Source organism: Neovison vison, chromosome 11 (assembly GCF_020171115.1).
Source record: "Neovison vison isolate M4711 chromosome 11, ASM_NN_V1, whole genome shotgun sequence".
Taxonomy (NCBI): Eukaryota; Metazoa; Chordata; class Mammalia; order Carnivora; family Mustelidae; genus Neogale; species Neogale vison.
The window spans coordinates 141,756,729-141,781,290 of record NC_058101.1 but is presented as its reverse complement, the minus strand read 5'-3'; the positions used below and the strand labels follow the sequence as shown (position 1 = coordinate 141,781,290).

General features: G+C 40.6%; 1 protein-coding gene across 1 annotated transcript in view; it reads left to right on the top strand.

The window, feature by feature from the left end:
- Positions 1 to 24,562, top strand: part of FHIP1A (FHF complex subunit HOOK interacting protein 1A) — a 243,087-nt gene that overhangs the window by 156,484 nt on the left and 62,041 nt on the right. The window contains exons 3-5 of the mRNA XM_044224871.1: positions 531 to 762; positions 12,497 to 13,123; positions 22,840 to 22,998. Coding sequence (XP_044080806.1) covers positions 658 to 762; positions 12,497 to 13,123; positions 22,840 to 22,998 — 891 coding nt within the window. The 5' untranslated portion in view covers positions 531 to 657. The remainder of the gene's footprint in view (positions 1 to 530; positions 763 to 12,496; positions 13,124 to 22,839; positions 22,999 to 24,562) is intronic.

The window sequence follows — 24,562 nt, the reverse complement described above, 5'->3', positions numbered from 1 at the left end:
GACTGAGAATGCTTTCGATTCCATTATGACAGCCATTGATTAAAAAAAAAAATTCAATCATATTGGACCCAGGAGTCTGGGTGCTGTTTTAGAACTACCCAAAGTTGCATTATGGCATTTATTTCTGTCACTATTAACTAATGGCTTTTCTGTTTCTGGATGTTTTTAAATTCCACAGACATTGGTATGATAGTTTCTTGCTTCGTTATAGAAACTAGATTTGAATGATTATAGAAACTAGATTTGAACGATTAGACTTACTGTCTAGGGGGTTTGGTGGTGGTAGTGAAGAAAATAAACCCAATAATTGTTTAATGTATGTGTGTAGCTTTATTTGGTAGCATCATTTTAAAAAATATTTTTAGTAGCAAGGGAAGAGTAAATAAGAATGGGTAGAAATGTCTGTTTTATAGATATTTTTGTTCTGTGTTAGATTTTGAGAATGTCTGTGTTCTTACTTAAATTTAATGGCCAGTGTCCTATTTAATATATGAACATAACGAGATGCATTTTTGTTACTGTCATTACAGGTTTCAGAAGATGACAGTGAAATGTGAAGAAGTTACGTTTCTTATGTGATACTTGAAAGTTAGTGACTGCTTGCCAAATTTTCCTGAAAGTTAAATATGACTTAGAAGCACTGATTTATGAAGACTTATGATGTCATCAGTTACGACGGAAAACAAACTCCAGCAGGCCGTGAGCCTGCAGGGAGTAGACCCAGAAACATGCATGATTGTATTTAAAAACCACTGGGCACAGGTAATGTATGAGCTGCCCTTTCTCTGCCGGTCTAGGTAGCCCATGAGTGTCTGTCCCTTTGAACCAGGGCTTTACTACCTCTGTGATGGGTGACTGGGCTTCCAGAAACATAGGGAGCAAAACCTTTGCAGGTAGGAAGAAAAGCAACTCTTTCTCTTTCTTCCCTTCTTCCTTCCTCCCTCCCTCCCTCCTCCTCCTCCTCCTCCTTTTCCTTTTCCTTCCTTCTTTCCTCCCTCTCTCTCTCTTTCTCTCTCTCTCTCCCTCCCCTTTCCTTTCTTCAGTAGGGATCTAGTTGAAAACCATGGTTTCCATAAAAGCAATTAGGGAACATGTATATTCCTCAGATATTTTTGGAAGAATAGTCGTTGACCTGAAAGGAGATTGGATATCATGTTGCAATAGACTTGACCAGGATTAGACCCTCTTTCCCTCCTCCCTGGTGATTTCCACCTAGTCCTTACACTGTTAACAGTGCTAAAATACATATTTATTAAATATTTACCAAGTGCTGTGCTGAGTACTTTCAAAGCCTGATGTCATTTACTCTTCCCCGCAAACCCATAAGGCCGTTAGCGTCAGCTTCCTCATTTTGCAGTTGAGGGAATGGAGGATTAGAGAGGTGGAGTTAACTCTCTTGAGGTTATACAGATAGTGAGTTTCCAAGCAAGTACATAGTGGATCTTGGTCCCTTGGCTGATGTATTTGACCTTTGTGCTCTACCATTTTTCCAGCTGGTGGTCCCTGCATAATTTAAGGAAAGAAGATGCCTGGCAGTATCTGAATTCATTACAAAGCTGATTATAAAAGTTTTTTTGATTATTCAGTTTGACTTCTCTGTAACTCTGATCCGCTTGTAGAGATAATTACAGGTTCAATGTTCAGAAAATTTATCAGCTCACCACTTTCCTCAGGGAGTTTACAAGTAGTAAAATAAATAAAATTGGTCTTCTTTACTACTTGTCCAACATTACACTCCCTAGGTGAGCTGGTAAGTGGCTATTTATGTGACAGTTTTTTAATGACTACCCAGTTCCTTCCTGTGGCCGGAAACAGCAGAGGGGTTAAAGCACTGAGCCTGCAAATCACAGCAATTATGGGGGACACAGTTTAGATCAAAAACAAAATCAATTTTGCTTCTGGGTCACTTACACTTTGTAGCTTCTTGTCACTAGTGTAAAGCTTCCAAGACTTTTTATGCATTTCCCATTTTTTGACATTTTGCTATTAGAATCTTAATGGGTCTGCTCTGGATTTTAAGGACACATCTGCTTCAGTAAAGGGAGGAAAGTAATTCAGGAGTTTTCCAGATAATTAGAGCAATTAACTTTGACTTTGCACTTTTATAAGTTTTTTAATATGCTTGTTCCAAAGTGGGGTTGTGAACCATAAGGGATGTGCCCGTTAGTCCATTGGGTATAGGAAGAGTATTTTAGAAGGCCTGTTTTTATCTTTATCTTTTGAAAATTTCTATTTTGGCTTTATTAAGTATGTAATATAGTCACATATTAGTATGTATACATTTATTAATGTATCTAATAATTATTTGTGCTCATTTTTTTTTTTTAACTGGTAGGAGTGTGCAGTTAGATGTTTAATATAGAGAATACTTTCAGCTTCAGTCATTTCATTTGGCTGAAAAAGTCCATCATTCTAATTCACATTTTTGGCTCTGGGCCCATTTTATTTATTTGTGTAAAAATACTTTTGTTGTAAGCATTCCTGGTGGGGAATCTGTGATGTGATCTGCTTAGTATTGTGTACCAGTCTTCAAAGACAGGAAATATCATCGACCTCTTGATTTTATGCAGATGGATCATTTGCTCTGTCAGATTCCACCCTGGGCAAGCTTTCTCCAAAGCTGCTGGAGTGTTGGAGAGTCTTACTTCAAGAATGTGTAAATACCCTTTCCCACTGGTGAAGGAGTAAATATTGGTCCCATAATCATATTCCTCGTTTCCATATCCATTATGAATGACTTCAGCATCATTCAGCATTTTGGGTGATCGGAAGCATGGCACCCTTTGTTGAGTACAGGAAAATACTGAGTTCAGGGTAAGGATAACTTTGTCAGAGGGAATAGTGTCCAGTTATTAAATACTTCTTTTCATAAAGTGGGGACACTCTTGGTCTTATTCCTCTTTCAGTCATTTCTTTAACTTGCTTACCTCTTCAGTCTTGGTTTTTCCTTTTAAATAAATCTGCAAAGTTCCCGAAGTCTCTCTCTGCTTCCAAGAAAGGCTCTTTTGGTTGCCTTTATGAATAAAAATACTGGTTCAAGAAATGCACGTGTATGTCAACACCATTATTGTTAAATGGAGATTTACTAGCCCCAGCTATGGATTCCTCATTGTAGGCTGCACCAGTGGGACATGGGGATGTGTCAGCCTTGGTCTGGGTTTTTAAAGAATGTCTGTGCTAATTTGGATGACGAGGTGAGATACATTATTAGAAAATGAATAATAGTGATTATGGGAATTAAGTCAAAGGAAGGGACTATTATGTGTGAAAATGGCTTGGGAAATGGAGGAAATGAGATTTGGCTAGCTTGACTATAGGAAAGGAAGGTTTTGATAACAAAGGAAAAGAACATTTTAGCGAAGAGGTATTGAGAAGGAATGCTCAGTGTTGGCTTTTTCAGAATTAGAAAGGTGAAGACAAGGCAAGGTGGAGAGGGAGGGCTACATGTGGGGTAAGGTCCGGGACCTTCAGTTGATAGGAATAAATGATACTGATCTGGAGGTTTATACATTAGCACTTGGCTGGGAGTCATTCAGGCTGGGGACGCATGTAGAATGGTTGAGAGGATTGGGAAAGAATGAGCTAAAGTCTGACAGAAACTCCTGTGACTTGTGGAACGATAGCCCCTGGGTTCTCCTGAGGCAACCTGTGAGGCTGGCAAGAAATGTGGCCTAGTCAGAACTGGGTGACTGCATCGTATCTACTGAAGTATCCTGTTAGCTGGCAAGCACAGTGTTATTTTTGTTTTGTTTTGTTTTTTCTTTTTAATATGGTAAGTTAGGGAAAATGAAGTCAACAGAAGTCTGTGGTATCTGGAGTTCTTCTGTTTGTTAGGATACTTAAGTACAAATTCAGCTTAATTAACATATATTTGACAGGTTCTGTTCCGCTGTTTACTAGTAGCTTCTGTTCCAGACCTTGACTTAACAAAGCAAACTTTGATGGAGGAGGATATCCGCTTGCCCACCTACACCTTGCTGTCTGTCAGAGACAGCTTGTTCTGCAACCTCCGTCATCTAAGGCAGTCTGGGATTCTGGAGGCTCACAGGCATAGAGACCTTGAACTAGTTGAGCACTTGAGTTTCCCAAGGGCTCCCTGGATTCAGGAAGCTCATGACATCCCCAGAAGTGTTCGCTAGTGGACATTCAGGAATAGTTATGTTCCTAACAGTGACTTCGGAGAATCAAGGCCACAGGAATCCTACAGCCTGGTTGCTGGCCTGGATGTCAGGCCTTGATTTTACTCCTTGTCTCTGATTTAGTCTTCAGAAATGCAACGTTGCTTGGAGTTCCTAGCCACCCCCACTCCTATGCAGTGCCTGCCGCACTAGTTCAGGCTTCTCTGCCTTAGGCATTTCCTCCTCTTTCTGCCTATATCCCTCCCCCTGGCTAAATGCCTCTCTTTCTTAAGGACTCATTTGGGATATCAGTTCTTCTAGGAAACCTTCTGTGTTCTCTTCTATGTTTCCACTCTGTGCTCCAACAACATCCCGAGTGTTTTTTCACTGTTAGACCAACCACGTTTTATTAAAATTACATGTACAGTAGCTTCTTCCCAATCTCATTTTGAGCTCCTCATGATCAGAGACCATTTGTAGCTTACCTACATCTCCAGTGTCAAGAATATCATAAGCCTATTGTAGATGTTCAATAAATTGTTGAACCAAGAGACAGACAGGAAATATGAAATACAACTTTAGAAGAGCTAGGTGACTTAGAAAACACCTTTGAACATGCACTCATATTAAAACATTCTGTAGTTTTCTAGTAGGATCTTTGGACTGGCATTTTTTAAAAAAAGATTTTATTTGTTTATTTGACAGAGAGAGAGAGCACAGTTAGGGGGAGCAGACCCCCCACTGAGCAGGGAGCCCCATGTGGGGCTCAGTCCCAGGACTGTGGAATCATGACCTGAGCCAACGGCAGATACTTAAGGGACTGAGCCACCCAGGCTCAGTAAGTCCCACTGAGTCCTGGGACTTACATTTAATGATGAGCAATTTGGGGGAGTGAGTGAATTTTTAATTTTTCTAGTAGTCTCTAAGAACAGTTTATAGTCTAGTAGACTATTATTTTTATCTCTTGCTTTTGCTTCTTTGCTTCTTCTGAATGGAAGAGCAAGCAAGAAGTAAGAAGCATTGGTCCAGCAGATAATAAACTATTCAACTATATTGCCATGTAAATTAACCTGCCCCCACACTAGTTTTTTCCACAATGGCAGAGTTGTACTTTGTGAAGACGCTTCACAAAGCTTTGCTCTATTCATTCTCTGTCCTCTCCTTTTAAGAATCGAATCAGTATTGGTTATATACTTAGTGGTATCTGTTCTTAGAACCAGGAAAACAGAGGTGACGGGTTAAAAATAAAATAAATTGGGGGATACCAGGTGGCTCAGTTGGTTAAGCATCTGACTCTTAATTTTGGCTCAGGTCATGATTTCAGGGTCCTGGAATTGAGCCCCTCCTTGAGCTCCACGCTCAAGTCAAATAAAAATAAACAAATATTAAACAAAACAAAACAAGTGGCAATGCACATTTCTATGTGCTTCTGGTTGGTTAGTAGCCTAAAGCTTCTCCTTACTATCCTCAGCCTCCAAAAGTAAGTGGTTATACAGTTTTAAACCAAGAAAATGTCAGAGCTCAAATAGAGTTATAGTGGTAGACAAAGTAAAGCTAGTGGGTCTAGCAGCCTTTTTCTTCTTCTTCTTCTTCTTTTTTTTCCTCAAAAGATTTTATTTATTTATTTTACAGAGAGAGAGAGAAAGATCACAAGTAGGCAGAGAGAGAGGGGGAAGCAGGCTCCTCGCTTAGCAAAGAACGTGATGTGGGGCTCGATCCCCGGACCCTGAGATCACGACCAGAGCTGAAGGCAGAGGCTTAACCCACTGAGTTACCCAGGTGCCCCACCTTTTTCTTCTTGATGGGGGTGGGGATAGGAAAGACAATGAGATTAGTTAATTAAGTCAAATGTCTTCCCATGATAATGCAAGAATAGATAATATGTTTTAAGTACAGTATCTTTTTTTTAAAAAAGATTTTATTTATTTGACAGACAGTGAGAGAGGGAACACAAGCAGGGGAAGTGGGCGAGAAAGAGAAGCAGGCTTCCTGCAGAGCAGGGAGCCTGATGTAGGGCAGGATCCCTGGACCCTGGGATCATGACTTGAGCCAAAGGCAGATGCTTAATGGCTAAGCCATTCAGGTGGCCCTTAAGTACAGTAGCTTGTATGGAGCTCCAAGTAGCCTGATTCTATTAAAGAAGTATAGGGTACTGATAGTGGATTTTTTTTTTTTTTTAAATGTAGTCTTTTTTTTTTTTTTTTTAAAGATTTTATTTATTTATTTGAGAGAGAGAGACAGTGAGAGAGAGCATGAGCGAGGAGAAGGTCAGAGAGCGAAGCAGACTCCCCATGGAGCTGGGAGCCCGATGTGGGACTCGATCCTGGGACTCCAGGATCACGCCCTGAGCCGAAGGCAGTCGTCCAACCAACTGCGCCACCCAGGCGTCCCCTGATAGTGGATTTGAGATGTGCATTTTAGTCTGCCTTGTGAAACTGATTCTCTCATTCTGTTCATCTTCATTCTTTTGGTCTGTGCTTTGTCATAGATTAACTAATAGCAATTAAATAAAGTCTTTGAGAGACGAAACATGGGGAAGTATTAGGGAATCCGATCTTCTTAATATCTTAGGTGATGTTTGTTAATATTTAAAAAAATTATATCTCAGCTTTTCAAGTAGTTCTAAAGTTGACAGTAGGAAGTAAAGCAGAACAAAAGCTATGTTTCTTTAGAGGGTCAAGGCATTAACTTGTGCTCCAATTGGACTTTGAAATGTTGAACCTGTGGAAATGTCAGCAACTCACCCTCTATATGTTCAGTGTAAGTCTGTTTTGGCCATGGAATGGAATATTATTACATAGATCATTACTCTTAAATCCTTTCCCTAATACATAAATTTAAAAACATATCTAAGGAGCAGTTTATTATGTTATTTTATTGATTGATGTTCCTACCATGTTTCTTTGTTGCAGTAATGCTAGACCACCTCTGGTCCCAAGGAGGAATGGTAGGTAGCTGTAGTCCCTGCTTTCCCCCGTTTTATCCCATATTTAGACATGCCTCTGGAGTTTGGGACTGGAGTGGAAATGAACCAAATTGTACAAGCACATGTATATTATTAGGCAGTTATCTTAATATAAAAAGAAACAATTTAGTAGATGTCTCTCATGGCAGTCAGTGTGCAAGGAGTATGCCAGATTGAAAGACATTGCTGTTAAGTAATGATTAAGGACTGGATGGAAACTTACTTCTGTTGTAGTTATTTGGTACGTTAAGTGGAATTTGCCTTAAGATCGTAAAAGCCTGCCCTTCTTCTGTGTGGTGGAAAATGTTGCTTAGTAACTTGGTTTTTTCCACGATGCCAGTTTAAATTAGCATTCCAAAGGATTTCAAAGTATGGGTTGTACTCACATGACTTTCTTGAAATAATGAGGCTCTAACCAAAGTAGCATAAGTAGTCATTTCTTAATACGTGCATGTATGTAAGAAACAAAACAATATTAAGATGGAGTCAGAGCTAAGCTGACAGATAAACACTCGTGTTTACCACAAAGAATAATCATTTGTTAGCTGGAAGAGTGATTATGTGGCTCTTTCATTCTGAAAGCATTTGAGCTTCCTATTTAGAATTTGTGAATATTGGAATTCAGACCTATTATTACTGACCATCGGGGACCATCATTAGAGCTAAGGATTGGAGTAGCAGATAGCCTCAGTGAAAGAAAGATGCTCTTTGTTCATCTCATTTACCCATAATAACCTTCCATTAACCTAAGTCAAATGACTTTGGTTAAAATGTAGTTCTATTGGTCAGATGGTAATTTGTGTACCATCATTTACACTATTGATTTTTTGTGTGTTTGTTTCTTTTTAGAATTGTGATAATTTACATGAGGATCTCTATGTGATCCAGGCTCATAATTCACACACATATATACCAGCTTGTATTTGTTAAAGTTTGTGGACCAACAAATGCCGAGCCATGATCAGTGAAACGTTGACAATGCTATTTCCCAGCTTAGCTGGGTTACTCAGTGAGCTTGGGCTATTATCAGGGGCTGATTGCTTTATTCAATGGCATTTTCAGCCTAGAGAAGTGAACTTGTAAAGGAAATGTTTGCATAGCATGTTTTGCTTGCTTTCCCTCTCTTCCATTCTTGGGTCCCTCCAGCTCCCTTAGTAGTATTTTTTCCCCTGAACTAAATCCCTGAGGCAAAGTATATAGCCCAGAAGCCAGGGCTGGGAGACCTGTGGCAAGGTCGAGAGCCCAAGATAGTGGATCTCAGGGGAACATGCTTGGCCTGGGGACGCCACCGGGAGCAAATGGGACTGTGGATTTGTGGGACTAGAAGGTCAGAGTGGATCAACGCGTGACAGTAGGCAGCAGGCAGAAGTCAGCCCACAGAATCTCAGGGTTTGGTGGAAGTGATGTGAGAAGACAGCGCTAAAGGAAAGAATAAGGAAAAGTCCAGTCACATCAGGCATCTGTCTGCAGACGTGGAGAGAACTGTGACACCAGTTGGGCAGCAAACTTGGGACATCAGAATTTCTTCGGTGTTTTAGTGCATGTCGTGCGCGAGGCAAGAAGCTTCTTAGACATTCCCCATCTGGTTAGGCCTCAGGCCCTGGGTAGGGGCCCCCAAAACCAACTCAGAAAAGCAGGTCGTGGGTGTATCTGCCGGGAAGAGAAAAGGAGGTGGCCTGGGCGCGTCCTGACACCTGAGGAGGGACGTTAAGGACATGTGTCAGCAGAGGCATAATTAGCACTTTGCTGAGCACTGTGGATTCCGTGACTCACAGGCCTTGGTGTAACACACCCTCTTCCTGGCAGTGAAACCACCCGGCCAGGGCTGGGAATGAGTGTGGGCTCCTAATATGTCCGCTCCATTCCACAGGACCAATAAACCTTACATCTTCTGTGGGTTATCAAAGCTCTGCACTGGCATTTCTCTGCCTAGTAACCCAGAAGGTAGAGTAGACAAGGCTTATGCTATCAAGAGGGTAAAGATTCTTCAATTCTAAAGTGGCTCAGTTTGCCTTCTGTATAAAAACCTCAGTTCTCTCTCTCTCTCTCTCTCTCGCTATGACAAACCTTAAAAAAAAGTAGGTCTTTTTGCAAAGGAATTACAGTATACAATACAGCATACAATAATATAAATGACAAATCTATGAAAAGAATGTATTTTGTGCCCATGTAAATAGTTCTGTATATTACTTACACACATTTAGGTATGTGAGAAACACATGCATGCATGTAGTCTAAGTACATATACACATGTGTAAATTTATATTGCTTAGGAATTTCTGAGAATTAGGAGATTTCAATTATGAATTGTTTTTGATTCAGTGTTTTGGTCCCTTTTAAAAGACATAGTACGAGATTACTATGTCTATTTTAATTTTTATTTATATTACGAAATTAGATCAGTTTACAGGGAAGAAGAACTCATTAACCTAAAAATCCCATTTATGTCTTTTCAGACTCATTTCTGATCCTACGTCTGTTTGTCAGTATATTTAGTTTTTAACTTAAGTTGTTTCATATGTACATTTGCATGTAGTGATTTGATTCACTTAGTGTTTATTTTTAATAGCTTTATTGTATGATGATGTAACATTTTCATTATGATCCTCTTATTATTGACTGACTGAGTCAATTTTATTTTTATTTTTCATTATTGAAAATATCATCGGTGTGAACCTCTCTTAACAAATTATTTTTAGATTGTTTCCTTGGGGCATTTTCCCCAAAGTGAGATTACCAAGTCAAAGGGCAGGAGCAATTTTATAGCTTCAGTTACATATTGCCAAATTGTTTTCCAGAAAGATCGAGCTAATTTGTGCCACCACTAACAGTATATAAAACACAGTTTCAATTTTCAACAGTTTAGACAGTCTGAGCACACATGAGAAGTATAATTACATTTCTACCCTGAGGCCTACCTGTATATAGATAGCTCTCATAAGTAAACTCGTATGTGGACTTTGAAATTAGGGAACTGATGAACTATGTTACTAATTTATTCTTCAGAATGTGGAGCCTTGAAGGTAGAGCATTTGGGGCTGGAGAACATGCGTGTTGAGGTGGCCCCTTTTGGAAATATGCGTTACTGTGGTCCCACACCAGAAACTGCCAAGGCCAGAGCAGAGGGAAAGGACAGCCAGGTCCCAGCATTTCTGCCAGTGAGGGTTTCTGCCAGTGAGGTCCTCAGGCCTCTGAGGAATTCTGGAGTACTTCTGGGAAGTTGGGGGAGGCAGGGAGGGGGTGAGTTCTGACGTCTGGCATGCCTTGAAGGAGAGGGCTTGTCCAGTGGGTACGCTGGGGCCACCGGTCCCTGAGCCCTGTTCTACCCAGGTAGCTGCTCACTAAAGGCCTTTCTCATTGGACATGCCAACTTGGGTGTTGAAGTGATTTTTTCCTTTGTGACAGCATTATTAATTTTATAATGCAGGTTGGTGGAGATGACAGATTCTGTGGAAATCTGTTCATCCTGGATACACTTGCCTGGTCTATAAAGGCTCCTTTGCCTCATTTCTGACAGGGGAAAATCTCAGACCTTTTCCAGAGGAATAAATTTTTCTCATTGCTCATGCATGCTGACATAGCGTTGTACCTTTGCCAGCTTCCCCAGTGACTTGCAAAAATTCTATAACCTAAATAGAGGCCATGTAACAGCACGTTACAGAACTGGGCCAGGAGGGTACAGCAGAAGACACACTTAAGCCCTACAGCATGTGGTTCAGGAAGGCAGAAAGGACCAAAGATCAAGTCATTGATAAGGTTTTGCATTGTCTCAGATTATGTGTATACATTTTAAAGGAAGTAAACTGAATGGATATTATCCTAGAAATTCCAAGTCCTATGATTGCGTGGGAGTTGAGATGAAAAAATTGTTTTAATTTCTAGGTCTCAAGGTGGAAATAATCTTGTTGGACAGAGAGAGGTAGGAAGCATTCAGTAGTCAGCAGAGAGAAACAACAGGGCTGTCACGTGATCTAACTGGGATTTATTTATATTTTACCATCAACTGATTTTTTTCTTCTGGTGCTGAAATGTATATAACAAAGATCGCCGTCTTAACCTTTTTTAAGTTTCCAGTTCAGTGGTGTTAAACTATATACGCAACCATAACTACTATTTCCAAAACTTTTATCGCCTCCATCAGAGATTGCTATGTTAGGGATTTATTTTCTAATTGGTCATGTCAGAAATTTTTCTGGTTTAAAAAAATGCAGAGTTCAAAACCTTCATTTTATTTTATTTTTTTTTAGTTTCAGCATGTGCCATTCTGCTAGGTAGGTGTCCCTCGTTTATCAGTTTCCTTTCATCCAACCTAATCTTGCAGGTGTGATAGAAGAAGATGCCCATCCAAATAGAAGGGGGGGGGTGTTCTGTCAAGGACATGTGAGGAGCTGTGTTCCCTGTTGGAACCTCCAAATAAACTCTGTAGAAGAACATGGGCAGTCTTAAATTAGTGTTAATAAATTAGACTTAAATAAATCTACTTATTTAATGTCTTTTAAAATTAAAAAACAATATTACATTCTTGACAGTTCAGAAAAAAGTTGAGAACTTGTCACGCCTTTGAACACAAAAATAATAATTATTTTTCCATATTTCTTTTTGAGTTTTCTTCACATACATGTTTTTGATATAGTTGATAATGATGGATCTAACCATATATAAATGACTTTTCATCTACTATATCACTCACAGTTTTTCATTTTGCTTAGTGGTTTTTATAATAAACGCTTATGAATGGATGTAACTTAATTTTTTTAAACATATGATCTTCTTTGACATTTAGGTTGCCAAAATTTATAACTATTATAAATGAACATCTTCAAACACATGCTTTCTATAGTTTAACCACTTCATCTTACCCTCATGAGAGAGACAAACACAGGATTCATAGTTATCTTTTAAAAAAAGATTTTACTTATTTATTTGAGAGAGAGAGAGAACATGAGCAGGGGTGGAGAGCAGCAGAAGAGGCAGAGGGAGAAGCAGACTCCCTGTGGACTCGAACCCAGTACCACGAGATCATGTCCTGGGCCAAAGTCAGATAGTTAACCCACTGAGCCACCCAGGCACCCTTCATAATTTACCTTATTGTGGGCCCGGCTCCTCATTTCCCATGAAGATACGACACAGTCAGTGGCAGTGTTTTTTTTTTTTTTTTTTTTTTTAAAGATTTTATTTATTTATTTGACAGACAGAGATCACAAGTAGGCAGAGAGAGAGAGAGGAGGAAGCAGGCTCCCTGCTGAGCAGAGAGCCCGATGTGGGGCTCGATCCCGGGACCCTGGGACCCCGAGATCATGACCTGAGCCGAAGGCAGCGGCTTAACCCACTGAGCCACCCAGGCGCCCCGGCAGTGTGTTTTTGTAATGATGGTAAACATGAGGTGGATGACAAATGTCTGCATTGGTTGCAGGTCGTGAAAATCTTAGAGAAGCATGACCCCTTGAAGAACACCCAGGCAAAATATGGGTCCATCCCTTCAGATGAGGCCAGTGCTGTACAGAATTATGTAGAACACATGCTCTTTTTGCTGATCGAAGAGCAAGCCAAGGATGCTGCAATGGGGCCAATTCTGGAATTTGTGGTCTCAGAGAACATCATGGAGAAGCTCTTTCTTTGGAGCCTGCGGAGGGAATTTACTGATGAGACTAAAATCGAGCAGCTCAAGATGTATGAGATGTTGGTCACCCAGTCCCACCAGCCTCTGCTGCACCACAAGCCCATCCTGAAGCCCCTGATGATGTTGCTGAGCTCTTGTTCGGGAACAACCACACCCGCCGTGGAGGGGAAGCTGGTTGTCCTGCTCAATCAGCTTTGTTCCATCCTTGCCAAAGATCCCTCTATCCTGGAACTCTTCTTCCACACTAGTGAGGACCAAGGGGCCGCCAACTTCCTCATCTTCTCCCTTCTGATTCCCTTCATTCACCGAGAGGGGACAGTAGGTCAGCAGGCCCGGGATGCTTTGCTGTTCATCATGTCCCTGTCTGCCGAAAACAGCATGGTGGCCCATCACATTGTGGAGAACACCTACTTTTGTCCAGTAAGTCCCTCTCGTTGGCGTGCTTTCCATCCACTCCCCTTTTCCTCTCTTGTGCTACTGGTAAATACTTTTTCTATTTCTTTCTTTCCATCAAGTTGTCCTTGGCAACTTCTAAGGGAAGATGTTTGCAGGAAATCTTTTGGAGGGAGCAGGGGAATCTAAGTTGAGATGCTATTTGGCTAAGCATTGTCAGCTCAAAATAAGCCAGCAGAGGAAACTGTATGCATTACCGTTTCTTGTGTCATTTCTGTTGGATTAGGAATGATTTTAGTTTTTTTCCAAGAGTGTATCCTGAGTGATCGGTGTAACCTGCACTTTCTGTATTCCTGCTTTTCAAGTCGATTTCGCACCCTACCTAGAATCATGGCATGCGGTGAGCCCGCACAGCTGGTTTCACAAATTAATTTCTTTCTCAGCAAGATAATGACCATAATCGGAGATACAAAACACCGGTTCTATTTTTAAAAATAAACACATATTTACAGTGCGAGGGAGCAGGAAATCTGCTACTCTGTACAGTTTCCTGATCATCAGCCTGTTGAGAAAGCGAGTGCAAGGTCCTTGGCAGACGTTACCATGCCGGTGGTCCAACCATGGTCACGGGTCTGCAAAGGAATGGGAGCCGTCTGGGACCCCAGAGATACTTCAGGGCTCTGATTAGTTTTTTTGTGTCAGTGTTGTCTTTAGAACAGGGGTTCGAATGGCAGATTTATATCTTCTGATTTGTTGGAGATGTTGGGCAACAGCTCTTTTCATGTTCCCTGCTCGGTGAACACTGTCTAGTCCATTGGCTTTTCTTTTATCATCACTTCATGGCACTCCTTGATAAACTATATTGTCTTGAGTATGCCTGCTTCTGCTGGAATCTTAGGGCCTTTAATGGGTTTATTAACAGGCCAGCAAGTTGCCACAAGTAGATTAGATTCATTATTAACAAAGGCTGTATGGGTAGTTCTTGAATGGGGAGAGGGCAGTTGGGAATGTCTGTGGGGCATGCTTTGTCGTCACAGGGACATGAGGTGGCCATGGAGGGAGGTCAGCTAGTGCTTAGTGGGCAGCGACCAGGGATGCTCCATGTCTGGTAATTTGTGGAACAGTCTTGCATGGTAAAGAACAGACTTGCCCAAAATGCTCATAGCAACCCTAGTGAGTAATGCACTCTGTTTTGCTTTGAGATTCAAAAGCAGTAATCCTCTTTATGCTACTAAATTCTTATTTTTACTGGTGAATATTTATTTTGGGCAAACAAATGGGTAAAAAATTTGAAAACCAGAACTTCCGTTAAGAAATTCCAGGTCCCGGGGCACCTGGGTGGCTCAGTGGGTTGAGCCTCTGCCTTCAGCTCAGGTCATGATCTCAGGGTCCTGGGATCGAGCCCTGCATCAGGCTCTATGCTCAGCAGAGAGCCTGCTTCCTCCTCTCTCTCTGCCTGCCTCTCTGCCTACTTGTAATCTCTGTCAATAAAATCTTTAAAAAAAAAAAAAAATTCCAGGTACCATGCGTCTCTTCTGGGTTCTGATGAGTAGAATTAGAAATTGTACAAAGATTGCTAGTCAAATGAGAAGGAAAGAACTAATTCCCTTCATGTGTGCCAATGTAGTAAATGTCCTTTCCTTATTGCCTTCAGTGTTGTAGTTTCTTATGGACTCTTTTTAAAGACTATATTATAGGTTAAAATGGGACTTCTCACTTGAACCTAAGCATCTTTGGAGTACATTGCTGTATTACTTTTCTATTTCTGTTATAATAAATTACTTTAAACAAGACGGATTCATTATCTTACAGTATTATCTTACTGTAGGTTAGAAGTCCAGCAGGTCTAACTGGGCTAAAATTGAGGTATCAGCAGGGCTATGCTCCTTTCTGGAGGCTCTCATGGTGAGTGCATTTCCTTGCCTCTTGACTAGATCTAACAAATATATGAAAATTTTCTATAGAGAAAATTATAAAACTTTATTGAAGGGCATAAAAGCAGACCTAAATGAATGGAAAGTTATTTAGTTTGTAGGTACCATGTAGATGACACTTTCCCTGCAAATCAATCCATAAGGTTAGTGCTATTCATGTTTTACAACTTTTTATTATGAAAAAAAGTAAAATACAGAAATCTTGGAAGAATACTGAAATGAACACCACATACACACCACTTACATTCGAAATTGTTATTATTCGTGTTAACATTTATGCTTTTGGGTTGTGCTGTACCATTTGAAATGATGATACAGACATTTGGAATTAGTTATAGACATCAAATACTTTCGTATGTATCTCCTACAAATGAGAGCACTTGCCTACATAACCACAGTATCATGATCACACCTCAGAGAATTATGCAATAATTCCAAATGTGATCTAATATCTAGTTTCTCAGTTATGTCCCAAGTGGTTTTTTTTTTTTTTTTAAAGATTTTTTAAATTTATTTATTTGACAGAGAGAAATCACAAGTAGATGGAGAGGCAGGCAGAGAGAGAGAGGGAAGCAGGCTCCCTGCTGAGCAGAGAGCCCGATGCGGGACTCGATCCCAGGACCCTGAGATCATGACCTGAGCCGAAGGCAGTGGCTTAACCCACTGAGCCACCCAGGCGCCCTGTCCCAAGTGGTTTTTATAGGTTGTTTTTTTTTCCCCCAACTGGAGTCTAGTACAAGGTACATTTCTGACCTGTCATATGTTTAAGTCACTATTGCTCTATAACAGCACCCATTTCTTCCTCCCTGACACTGACTTTAACAGAACCACCGTTGTTTTGTTGCAGTCAAATGCTCTACCACTGAGCTATACCCCCACCGTTGTTTTGTTGAATGCCCCACATGCTCTGGAGTTGTTTCTAACATAGTTTTACTTGTCCCTATCCCCTGTATGTCCTGCAAGTTGAAAGTTACGTCTAAGTACTTGATTAGGTTCAGGTTAAGTTTGTAAGAATACATTATGGGCGATGTGGTACACTTCTTACTGCATTGTATCAAGAGGCACATGCTAGGTGGTCTCCCTTTTGTGATGCTACATTGGTCACTTGATTAGTTAAGGTGATGACCACTGTATCTCTCCGTGTGAAGGTAACACTTGCCCTCTGCAACTGTAAGGTATAGTTTGTGAGTTGTTAATGTGACTTAAATCAAAATTCCAATAGGGTTCTTCATGAAACATGACAAATCAATGCTAACAATCATATAAATATGTGTACAAGACCAGGAGGAACATAATTATGAAGAATGGCACCAGCAATATATTTGCTGAGAACTTACTCTATGCCAGATACTATTCTTAGTGATTTACATGTATTAAATCATCTTATCCTCACAACTGTAGGTACGAGTGTTACACCCTTTTTATAGATCAAGAAATTGAGGCACAATGACATGAAGTAAGTCTATACAAGGCCACATGGCTAGTAAGAGAAAAGGTCAGGATCTGAACCTGGGCAGCCTGGCTGAAGGACCCATGTGCTTAACCACCACTTTGTACCTGGGTAGTAAAATATCAAGACATCCGATAATGCATGAGCCATAATGAAATGACTGGAATTAAGAACAGAAACACAGACTGGGAGAAGATATTTGCAACACATGTAACTACAAATGGTTGGTGCCCAAAATACACAAAAATAATTGTAATGCTACCAGTTAATAAGAAAACGATAAAGCAACCCAATAGAAAACTGGGCAAAGGGTATGCAGGGGCAATTCCCAGAAGAAGCCCAAAGCCGATAAACATATGAAAATGTGCTCATCTTCCCTAGTATTAGGGAAAGTGCAGATGGAACCTGCAGTGAGACACTAGGTAATACTCATCAGGGTGGCTATCTGTTGGATGTCTGATAACACCAAATGTTGTCAAGGGGGAGGAGAAACAGGAACTCTTGAGAATATAAAGTGATACGGTAACTGAGGAAAGCTTTGCTAATGTTTAATAAGATGGGATACTTGCATACCATGTGATCCTACCTCTTTACTTCTTGTTATCTGCTCTAGGGAAATCGGGCACACAGATATACACAAAAGGACATTCAATAGAATAGAGATTTGAGGAAGAGCAAAATAGAAATATATTAAGGAAAAAAAATAAATGAACTGGATTATTCTGTGTCAGTGGAGTACTACTCAGGATTCCAAACGAGTAAGTCACATGTATTAGCATGTAACTATACTACATGTGTGAACACCAATAATCTAAAAAACATGTTGAACAGGAAAAATAGCAAAAGGTTTCATACAGTATGTTAGTATTTACATAAAGCTACATATAGTTTGAACTCACAGAATCTTTGTGTATACTGTTTTCTTTTGTTATGTTTTTTTGATATGTATGTATACAGCAAAAGTACAAAACCAAGCACAGGAATAAATTATACTAAGGTCAAAATTGTGGTTACTTTTGGGGATGAAGGAAGGAGAAGAGATGGTAATGGGATTGGAGTAGGGTTCAGCTCTATTTGTAATGTGCTTTTTGGGGGGAAAAGTAGAGTGTTCCAAAGACATTATGACAAAATATTAAAATCTGTTTAATCATGGGAGAGGTTTTCTATTTTGTTTTATATGTTTATCGTATTTTGAACTTCAAAATATAAATGTATTAGGAGAAGAATGGAGGGTGTTTTCAATGTTAGGATATCCACTTATTATGTGTTATAAGCAGATTTCACCGAGTAATTGTTGCTTTTATAAAAACGTGTTTTAGGGGCACCTGGGAGGCTCAGTCAGTTAAGCATCCGACTCTTGATCTCAGCTCAGGTCTTAATCTCAGAGTTGTGAGTTCTGATCTCCTCATTGGGTTCCATGCTGGGTGTGGAACCTACTTACAAACAAACAAAAACAAACAAAAAAAACTCCATGTGTTTTAAAACACCACACAGTTCATTAAAATTGAAGAGAAAACAACAGCTTCAGCTGACCTTATTTTCTAGAATGGAACACAGAGCTTTGCGTTGTGGTAAGTTGCCCCTCAGGGTAGATCCCATAATCTCATTTATACCTAGTTTTCTATAATTACATCTGACAACATAATTAAAAAAAAAAAAGAACTCTTCATGTTGACGATAAAAGCATACTCTGTTAGTTATCCAGCTAAGGACCACAATTGACAAAAAGCTTTCTCTAATTAGTATGGTTGTCAAAGTGTGTTAACATCAGGCTTTGGGAAGAGTAATGGCTCTTTCAGAAAACTGGACCACTTTTGGAAACTTCTGTGGTTGTAGTTGATAGGAAAGTCTTGTTAAGCTGCCTCTACTGTCAAGACGTGCTCTCCCAAGAAAAGAAGGAGATTGAGAACAGTCTGGGGAACAATTTAGGGCCAACAAATGATTGGCAACTCTGTATGACCCTGTCACTTTGGAATTTTTTGGCCACGTATTGGTGATTATGCCCTCATCACTTGTTACAGATTGGCCAAAGTAGAAAGCAGCTTATACGTCAACCAAGAAATGCAAATGGAAGTAAGCAACCTGTAGGCACACAGCCGCAGATAGAAAGTTATTTATCCCACACCCCAAATTTATGAGGCCTTTTTATTTTGGCAAGTTGCATCAAATGATCCCCACCAGCTGTTCTGCTGCTAGCTTCAGACTAAAGCCATCTGCTGAAAATCTTTTTCTTTTGCTAAAATTAACTGGGTACCATTGGATGTTTCAAGTTAAAGCTGGACGTTCCCTGAATTGTTCAGCCCTCCGTGCATGTCCTCTTTCTTCCCTCCACTGGAAACACTGCAGTGTGTAAGCCATGATCCCTGTCTCAGCTCATGCATTATTTTCTTTAGTGCTTGCATCAGCGCACTGAAGAAATGGAACCCTGGGACCCTCTGTGAATGGCAGAGTCGGGTTTGAAACCCTTAAGTCTGATACTAAAATCCACAGTCTCAACAAGTACCGTCCTCATCTGCTGTCAGAGAAGGGGTTTTAAATTGTTGTTAACCGTAGGGTATTATATGGTGTTTAGTTTTCTTTTAAGGACGCCCTTGAGAGAAGATAAGTTGGAAACACCAAGTTAACACTTAATGGGCTAGGAATAAATATGTTTTACAATTCTTTTGTATGTGCTCAGGATCCAATTAAAGGTTCAAATAGTGGATAGACATTTATTTATTTATTTTTAAAGATTTTATCTATTTGAGACAGAGCGAGTGTGCGCACAAGCCGGGGGAGCAGGAGAGGGGGAAGCGGACTCTTCGCTGAGCAAGGTGCTGTCTTGGGGCTCAGTCCCAGGACCCTGGGATCATGACCTGAGCCGAAGGCAGACGCTTAAGCAACTGAACCACCCAGGCGTCCCATAGACTTTTTTTTTTACTTTTAACTAAATGTTCAGTGTTCTTATACTTTGAAAATTTCAGTTAAAAGGGAAATTTAGAAGGAAGTAGATTGTGTCATCACACTGCTGGGAAAATGATCCACAAACCTGGTGTTGCCTCTCTTTTCCCCTTGTCCCGTGCCCACAGCACCCTCTGTGTCCCTCTGTGGAGCAGTGGTCTTTCCAGTCGTCTTTATTCGTTCTGTGGCTGTTTTCTCCAGCTCACCTGCTCTGACCTGTTCTCTGCTCGCTCCCCAGCACCAGCCATACATAGTGCCTCGCTCACAGTCACTCTTCTAGAAATACTTGTGGGTGGGGTGAATGAATCTGAACTCTGAGCAGAGTCTTGGAAGGGGAGATATAAATATTTAGCAGTCAAGATTTGGGATCTCGTTCTTCAAACTCTGTCCCACTCTGTTCGGCAGACTCTTTTCTTCCCTGTTTCTCTGCTGTTCTGAAAGCAGCACAGTTAACCTCGAACCCCACTTTGCGGAGGTGAGAACTTGGCAGGACGCTGTGTCCGGCTGCCGCGCAGCACTGTCCTGCCCAGGCAGGCTTCCCCTTGCCTCTCAGCCATGCCCTTTTCTGAATACTCCTCTAAAAAAGTGAATATTAGGTATATGTTATTTTTAATTACTGCCAGTGATGTATGTAATTTGAAAATTAATGTCGCTGTAATTATATTGATATACAGAATAGTGATTCCCAGCTTTTGAGTCAGGCAAATTAAGCCTGTCTTTATGAATTCATCTTCAAAGCCTCAAAGTGGTTAAGGAGTCGGAAGTATGCAGAATTAAAGCCTTTGTACTGCGGTTAATTTAGCATGAGTTAGCAAATGTAATTGATTTTTAAAATGTGACATCAAGATTAGATTTCCCTGCAAGGAGAACTTTCGGTCTGTGTTCCTTCTTGCCAGAGGCTCCAAATTTATAACTGGCAACTCACAGGGGTCACATTCAAAACGAGAATTAAAATGATTTGTTTGGGTATGTTGATAAGGAATTAAATACTTTATACAGAGGGCATTGTTCTTTGGGACCACAGATGCCCGACTGAAAAAGATCAGTGCACTATCTTGTTTACTGTTCATTTCCTGTACTTTAACATAGGATCTGGCCTGAAGGTGTTCAATTTGTTTTGATTGAGTGAATGCATGCGTGAATAAAGGCCACTAGCAAACACAGAAATGTATATAATCTTTGGATTTCTCCCATATTGAAATGGTTTGTCTGTTTTTCTCACGGCCCCTCATAGCCCACTGGGGGCTTCTGTTCCATATCGGGCCCTCCCCCATCCACCTCTCTCCCATGGCATCAGCTGGTTTCCTTACATGAAGACCTCCAGATTCTCAGTCTCCAGGCCTGTACTCTGTTGTCGAGTGGGATGTATTACTCATGGCAAGTCCTGCTAGCGTCTGATGTTCAGCATACCTGACTAGACAGATCAGCCACACTTCCAGTGTGGACAAGAAAGAACAAGTCAGACCAGCTGAGCTGGAGAAGATGGCCAACAAACTAAATACAAGAAGGACCACTGCTCCACAGAGGACCCAGAGGGTGCTGTGGGTATAGGACAGGGACTAGGAGAGCAATGATGAGTTTGCAGAGAATTTTTCCAAGTTCAACTGCCTGTTGCCACACTTCTTTCTGACTTTCTGTTTCTGATGCCAAACACTGGATTATTTTATCTCATCTGTCTGAGCCTCCCTTCCTTCCTCTCTCTGGTCTCTATGGGCTTGAGGTGCCATCTACATATGGATGGCTCCGGATATCCACCTCTAGTCCATATCCCTCTCCTAAGCATCAGAGGCACGCATCTGTCTAGTGAGCTCCCCACTGCAGTATCCCTCACGCTCTTTTCCTAGGCCTTCAAAACCCTGCGGGATCCGACTCCTGCTTACCCGGTCTGGTGCGATTTCTGCTCCTATGTTCCAATAGTGCTGCCCTTCTCTTAGTTCCTGGAAGGTGCCATCTTTTCTTACTACTTGGAGCTTTTGTACATCTTCCACTTGGAACAGTGCTCCCTCCAAGATGCTTTTCTGGGTTCCCTCCTATTTATTCTTCGCAGCTTGGACAGCACTTCTGAGAACATTTCCTGCTCCCAACCCTGCAGGTCTATATATATATACAAGAGGACCTCTTGTATATCCACAGCACCCTATTTTTTCTATTATACATTCTGAGTATTTATTGCACTACTGTGATTGGCCTGTTCATTTCTTGCTAGGCTGTGAGATCAATGAATACATCACCCTTTCTTTTCTGGGCCAAACTCAGGATTGAACATTTCCTTGAATGTTTCAGTCTGATTTGAGTTCTTCATAACCTTAGGGTTTACCATGAAGCAATGCTTCTTACAGATCCCTGCCCTGCCTTCCTTCTGTGCATCTCCTGCCGTGCTTGGTGTGGCCACCAGTTGGGGTCTTGAAGGTGCGGTTTGCTAGCACCACTTCCCAGTTGGGAGGCCTCTAGGACTGTGAAATTCATTGTTTTCCTTAGTCTTATAACCCTGTGAGGTAGAATTGACAGGTACCCAGTGAAAATGTGTTTCTTCCCCACAGCTCTTTGTTAAAGGCATCACCGCTTTCTTAAGGACCAAGCAGGGTGACCTGACAGATTTGAGGTCTCATTCACCCTCACTTATGTAGCCCAAATGCTGGAAGTTTCATGCTGGCAACAAGGGGGGAAGGAAACCCCATGAGCTTTGGGTTCTTAATGGATTGACAGAGGCCTCGCTAGGGCACCTCACAGCCACCTCCCACGTGATACGCAACTTCACTTCCTGCTCTCTTGTCTTCCGGCTCGTACTTCCACTTAGACCCACCTTAGCTCTGTGTGAACAGTCACCATCACCTCTGACGCCTGACCCCCACTTCTTCCTGCTATCATTTGTGCAATCACAAATGCTGGATTTCTAGACTGCAAACAAGCATGTATTGGTCATGACCTTTCACAAGTCTGCAGTCATCTTTCTCAGAAAGCTGCTGGTCGTTCAACCTGTGGGCTCTTCCGTCATGGGCTGCCTCTGTCTAGGGCTTCCTCACAGGCCTTCTGGCTTTGCTCGCAGTGTGTTGCACCGCTGTGCATTGTTCGTGGGTCTGCCTCTCTCTGGAACACCTTGGGGGCAGAATCATGTTGTCTTCATCTCTGCGTGTATGTCTCTCACTCCCCACACCCCTAGCCCGTCATATGCCTGATAAAGAAGGGATGAGCAAGCCTAATTAATTATGAGCATATGAGCCAGATCCCTCCAGTGCCACGATGTCCTCCACTGGAGTCGTCCTGCCCTGCTGTCCCCACCCGTTGAATCCCTCTCAGCTAGCTGAGGCCTTGCTGCTTCGAGCGTGGGCTTTGGACCAGTAGCATGCTCATCCCCTGGCAGCTGTTGGTTGTGAGCTGAGAACTTTGGAAAAGGGCTTATGTTGTATTTGTGAACACAGGTACTTGCAACCGGGCTCAGTGGTCTCTACTCTTCCCTGCCTACCAAGCTAGAAGAGAAGGGTGAGGAGTGGCACTGCCTTCTGAAAGACGACTGGCTCCTGCTCCCTCCTCTCGTCCAGTTCATGAACTCCCTGGAGTTCTGCAACGCCGTCATCCAGGTACCGGAGCGCCGCCAAGGAGCCCTTGGTTCTGTTCGTTCAGAATCTGAGTGGTGTAAAAAATGAGTTTATCAGCACTCCTTTTAAAAATGTTCATGTCTGTGGAGTAGTGGTGCTTTCTTTTAAGCATACGGAATGTCCTTGGATGAAGAAAAAAATGTTAGTTTACAGGTTTGGGGAAGTTTTAATTGAGGAAAAAAATGAGTGGATTTTCTTTCTCCTACTCATAAAAAGTGTTAATTCTGTTTTGATTATCCACTTAACCATCAAAAATAAGTTCAATGCTTGACTCATTAAATAGATATTTTTAGGCTTCTAAGTACGCCAAATTATACCACTCTTACTTCAAGGTCTTCTTGGGAGTACACAAAGGAAAACACTTTATTTTGCTTAATGGTGCATACCACATAAAGAATATTGTTATCCCAATTGAATTTAGACGAAGTTAAGCATCTTCTTAGCAGCACAAATTAAATCTGTGCTTTGAAATTGGTCTGCTTCGGGGGAAAAAAAACAAAAACAACCAGTGAACTCTAGTGTATTTGGCTTCTTGATTAGATTTTTACCTTCAGATTTCTTGTTACTGTTTTTCAATAAAAATCAGATTTTATATATAGTTAAGGATATAGTGGTTTTTCATAAAAAATATTTTATTTTTATACAAATACATATTACCTTCATATTGGATTTATTAGAAATCAAATTTTCTTTATGTTGATTGTAAGGTGAAAAATGTTAGTTATAATCTGTTTATCTACCATATAAAGAAATAGCTTCTGGAAGAAAATACAAGTAAATTACTTTAGTTCCTATCTCATTTTTATTGCTAAGTCAAAGGAAGTTTTATTTATATAAGATAAATGGATTATATCTTAAGGTTTTTTTTCCCCTTTAATATTACAGTCTATCAACATTTCTTGCAGAAGTGTGTGGAAATAAAAAAGATGAAACTATTAGTTCCTTTCCTAATGTACACACAGAGAGAGATTATCAGTAATTTAAAGATCTAGCTTTACTTCCCTAGAAATTGCTTTTCACTTTATTGTTTGATTTTATTATTTTTTTTTTTTTAAGAAAGAGAAGTAAAGCTAACAGGCATGGTTAAAGGCAGAGAAATGACATATTTTATACTATATTTTGAAATCGAGGTCATATGCTTCAAAGATTTTTTTTTATTTGTTTGGGGGTACCACTGAAAAGATTACTCACAAAAGATATTAGTAAAGACTTATCCATGCTAAATATATTTTAAAAATGAAATATAGGAAGTGTACTTTTGGTAATGTTTTCTCCTTTTGAAAAGATTCTTATTTTTTATGATAAGAATTTTTAAATGCCTTCCTATTCAATATAAATGATGGGTAGAAAATGCATCTTCAGCACAAATTCTTTTTGCCAGCATAATAAATGTATTGAATTATCCACTTTGACAGTTATACTTTTGTTTTAAATAGGCACAAGTTGATTGGGACATAGATGAAGTTATAGAGCAAAATGATACTTTACAATTCATTAATTTTAATTTATGTGTTCTTACACATATTCAGTCTATTTCTTATCTGCT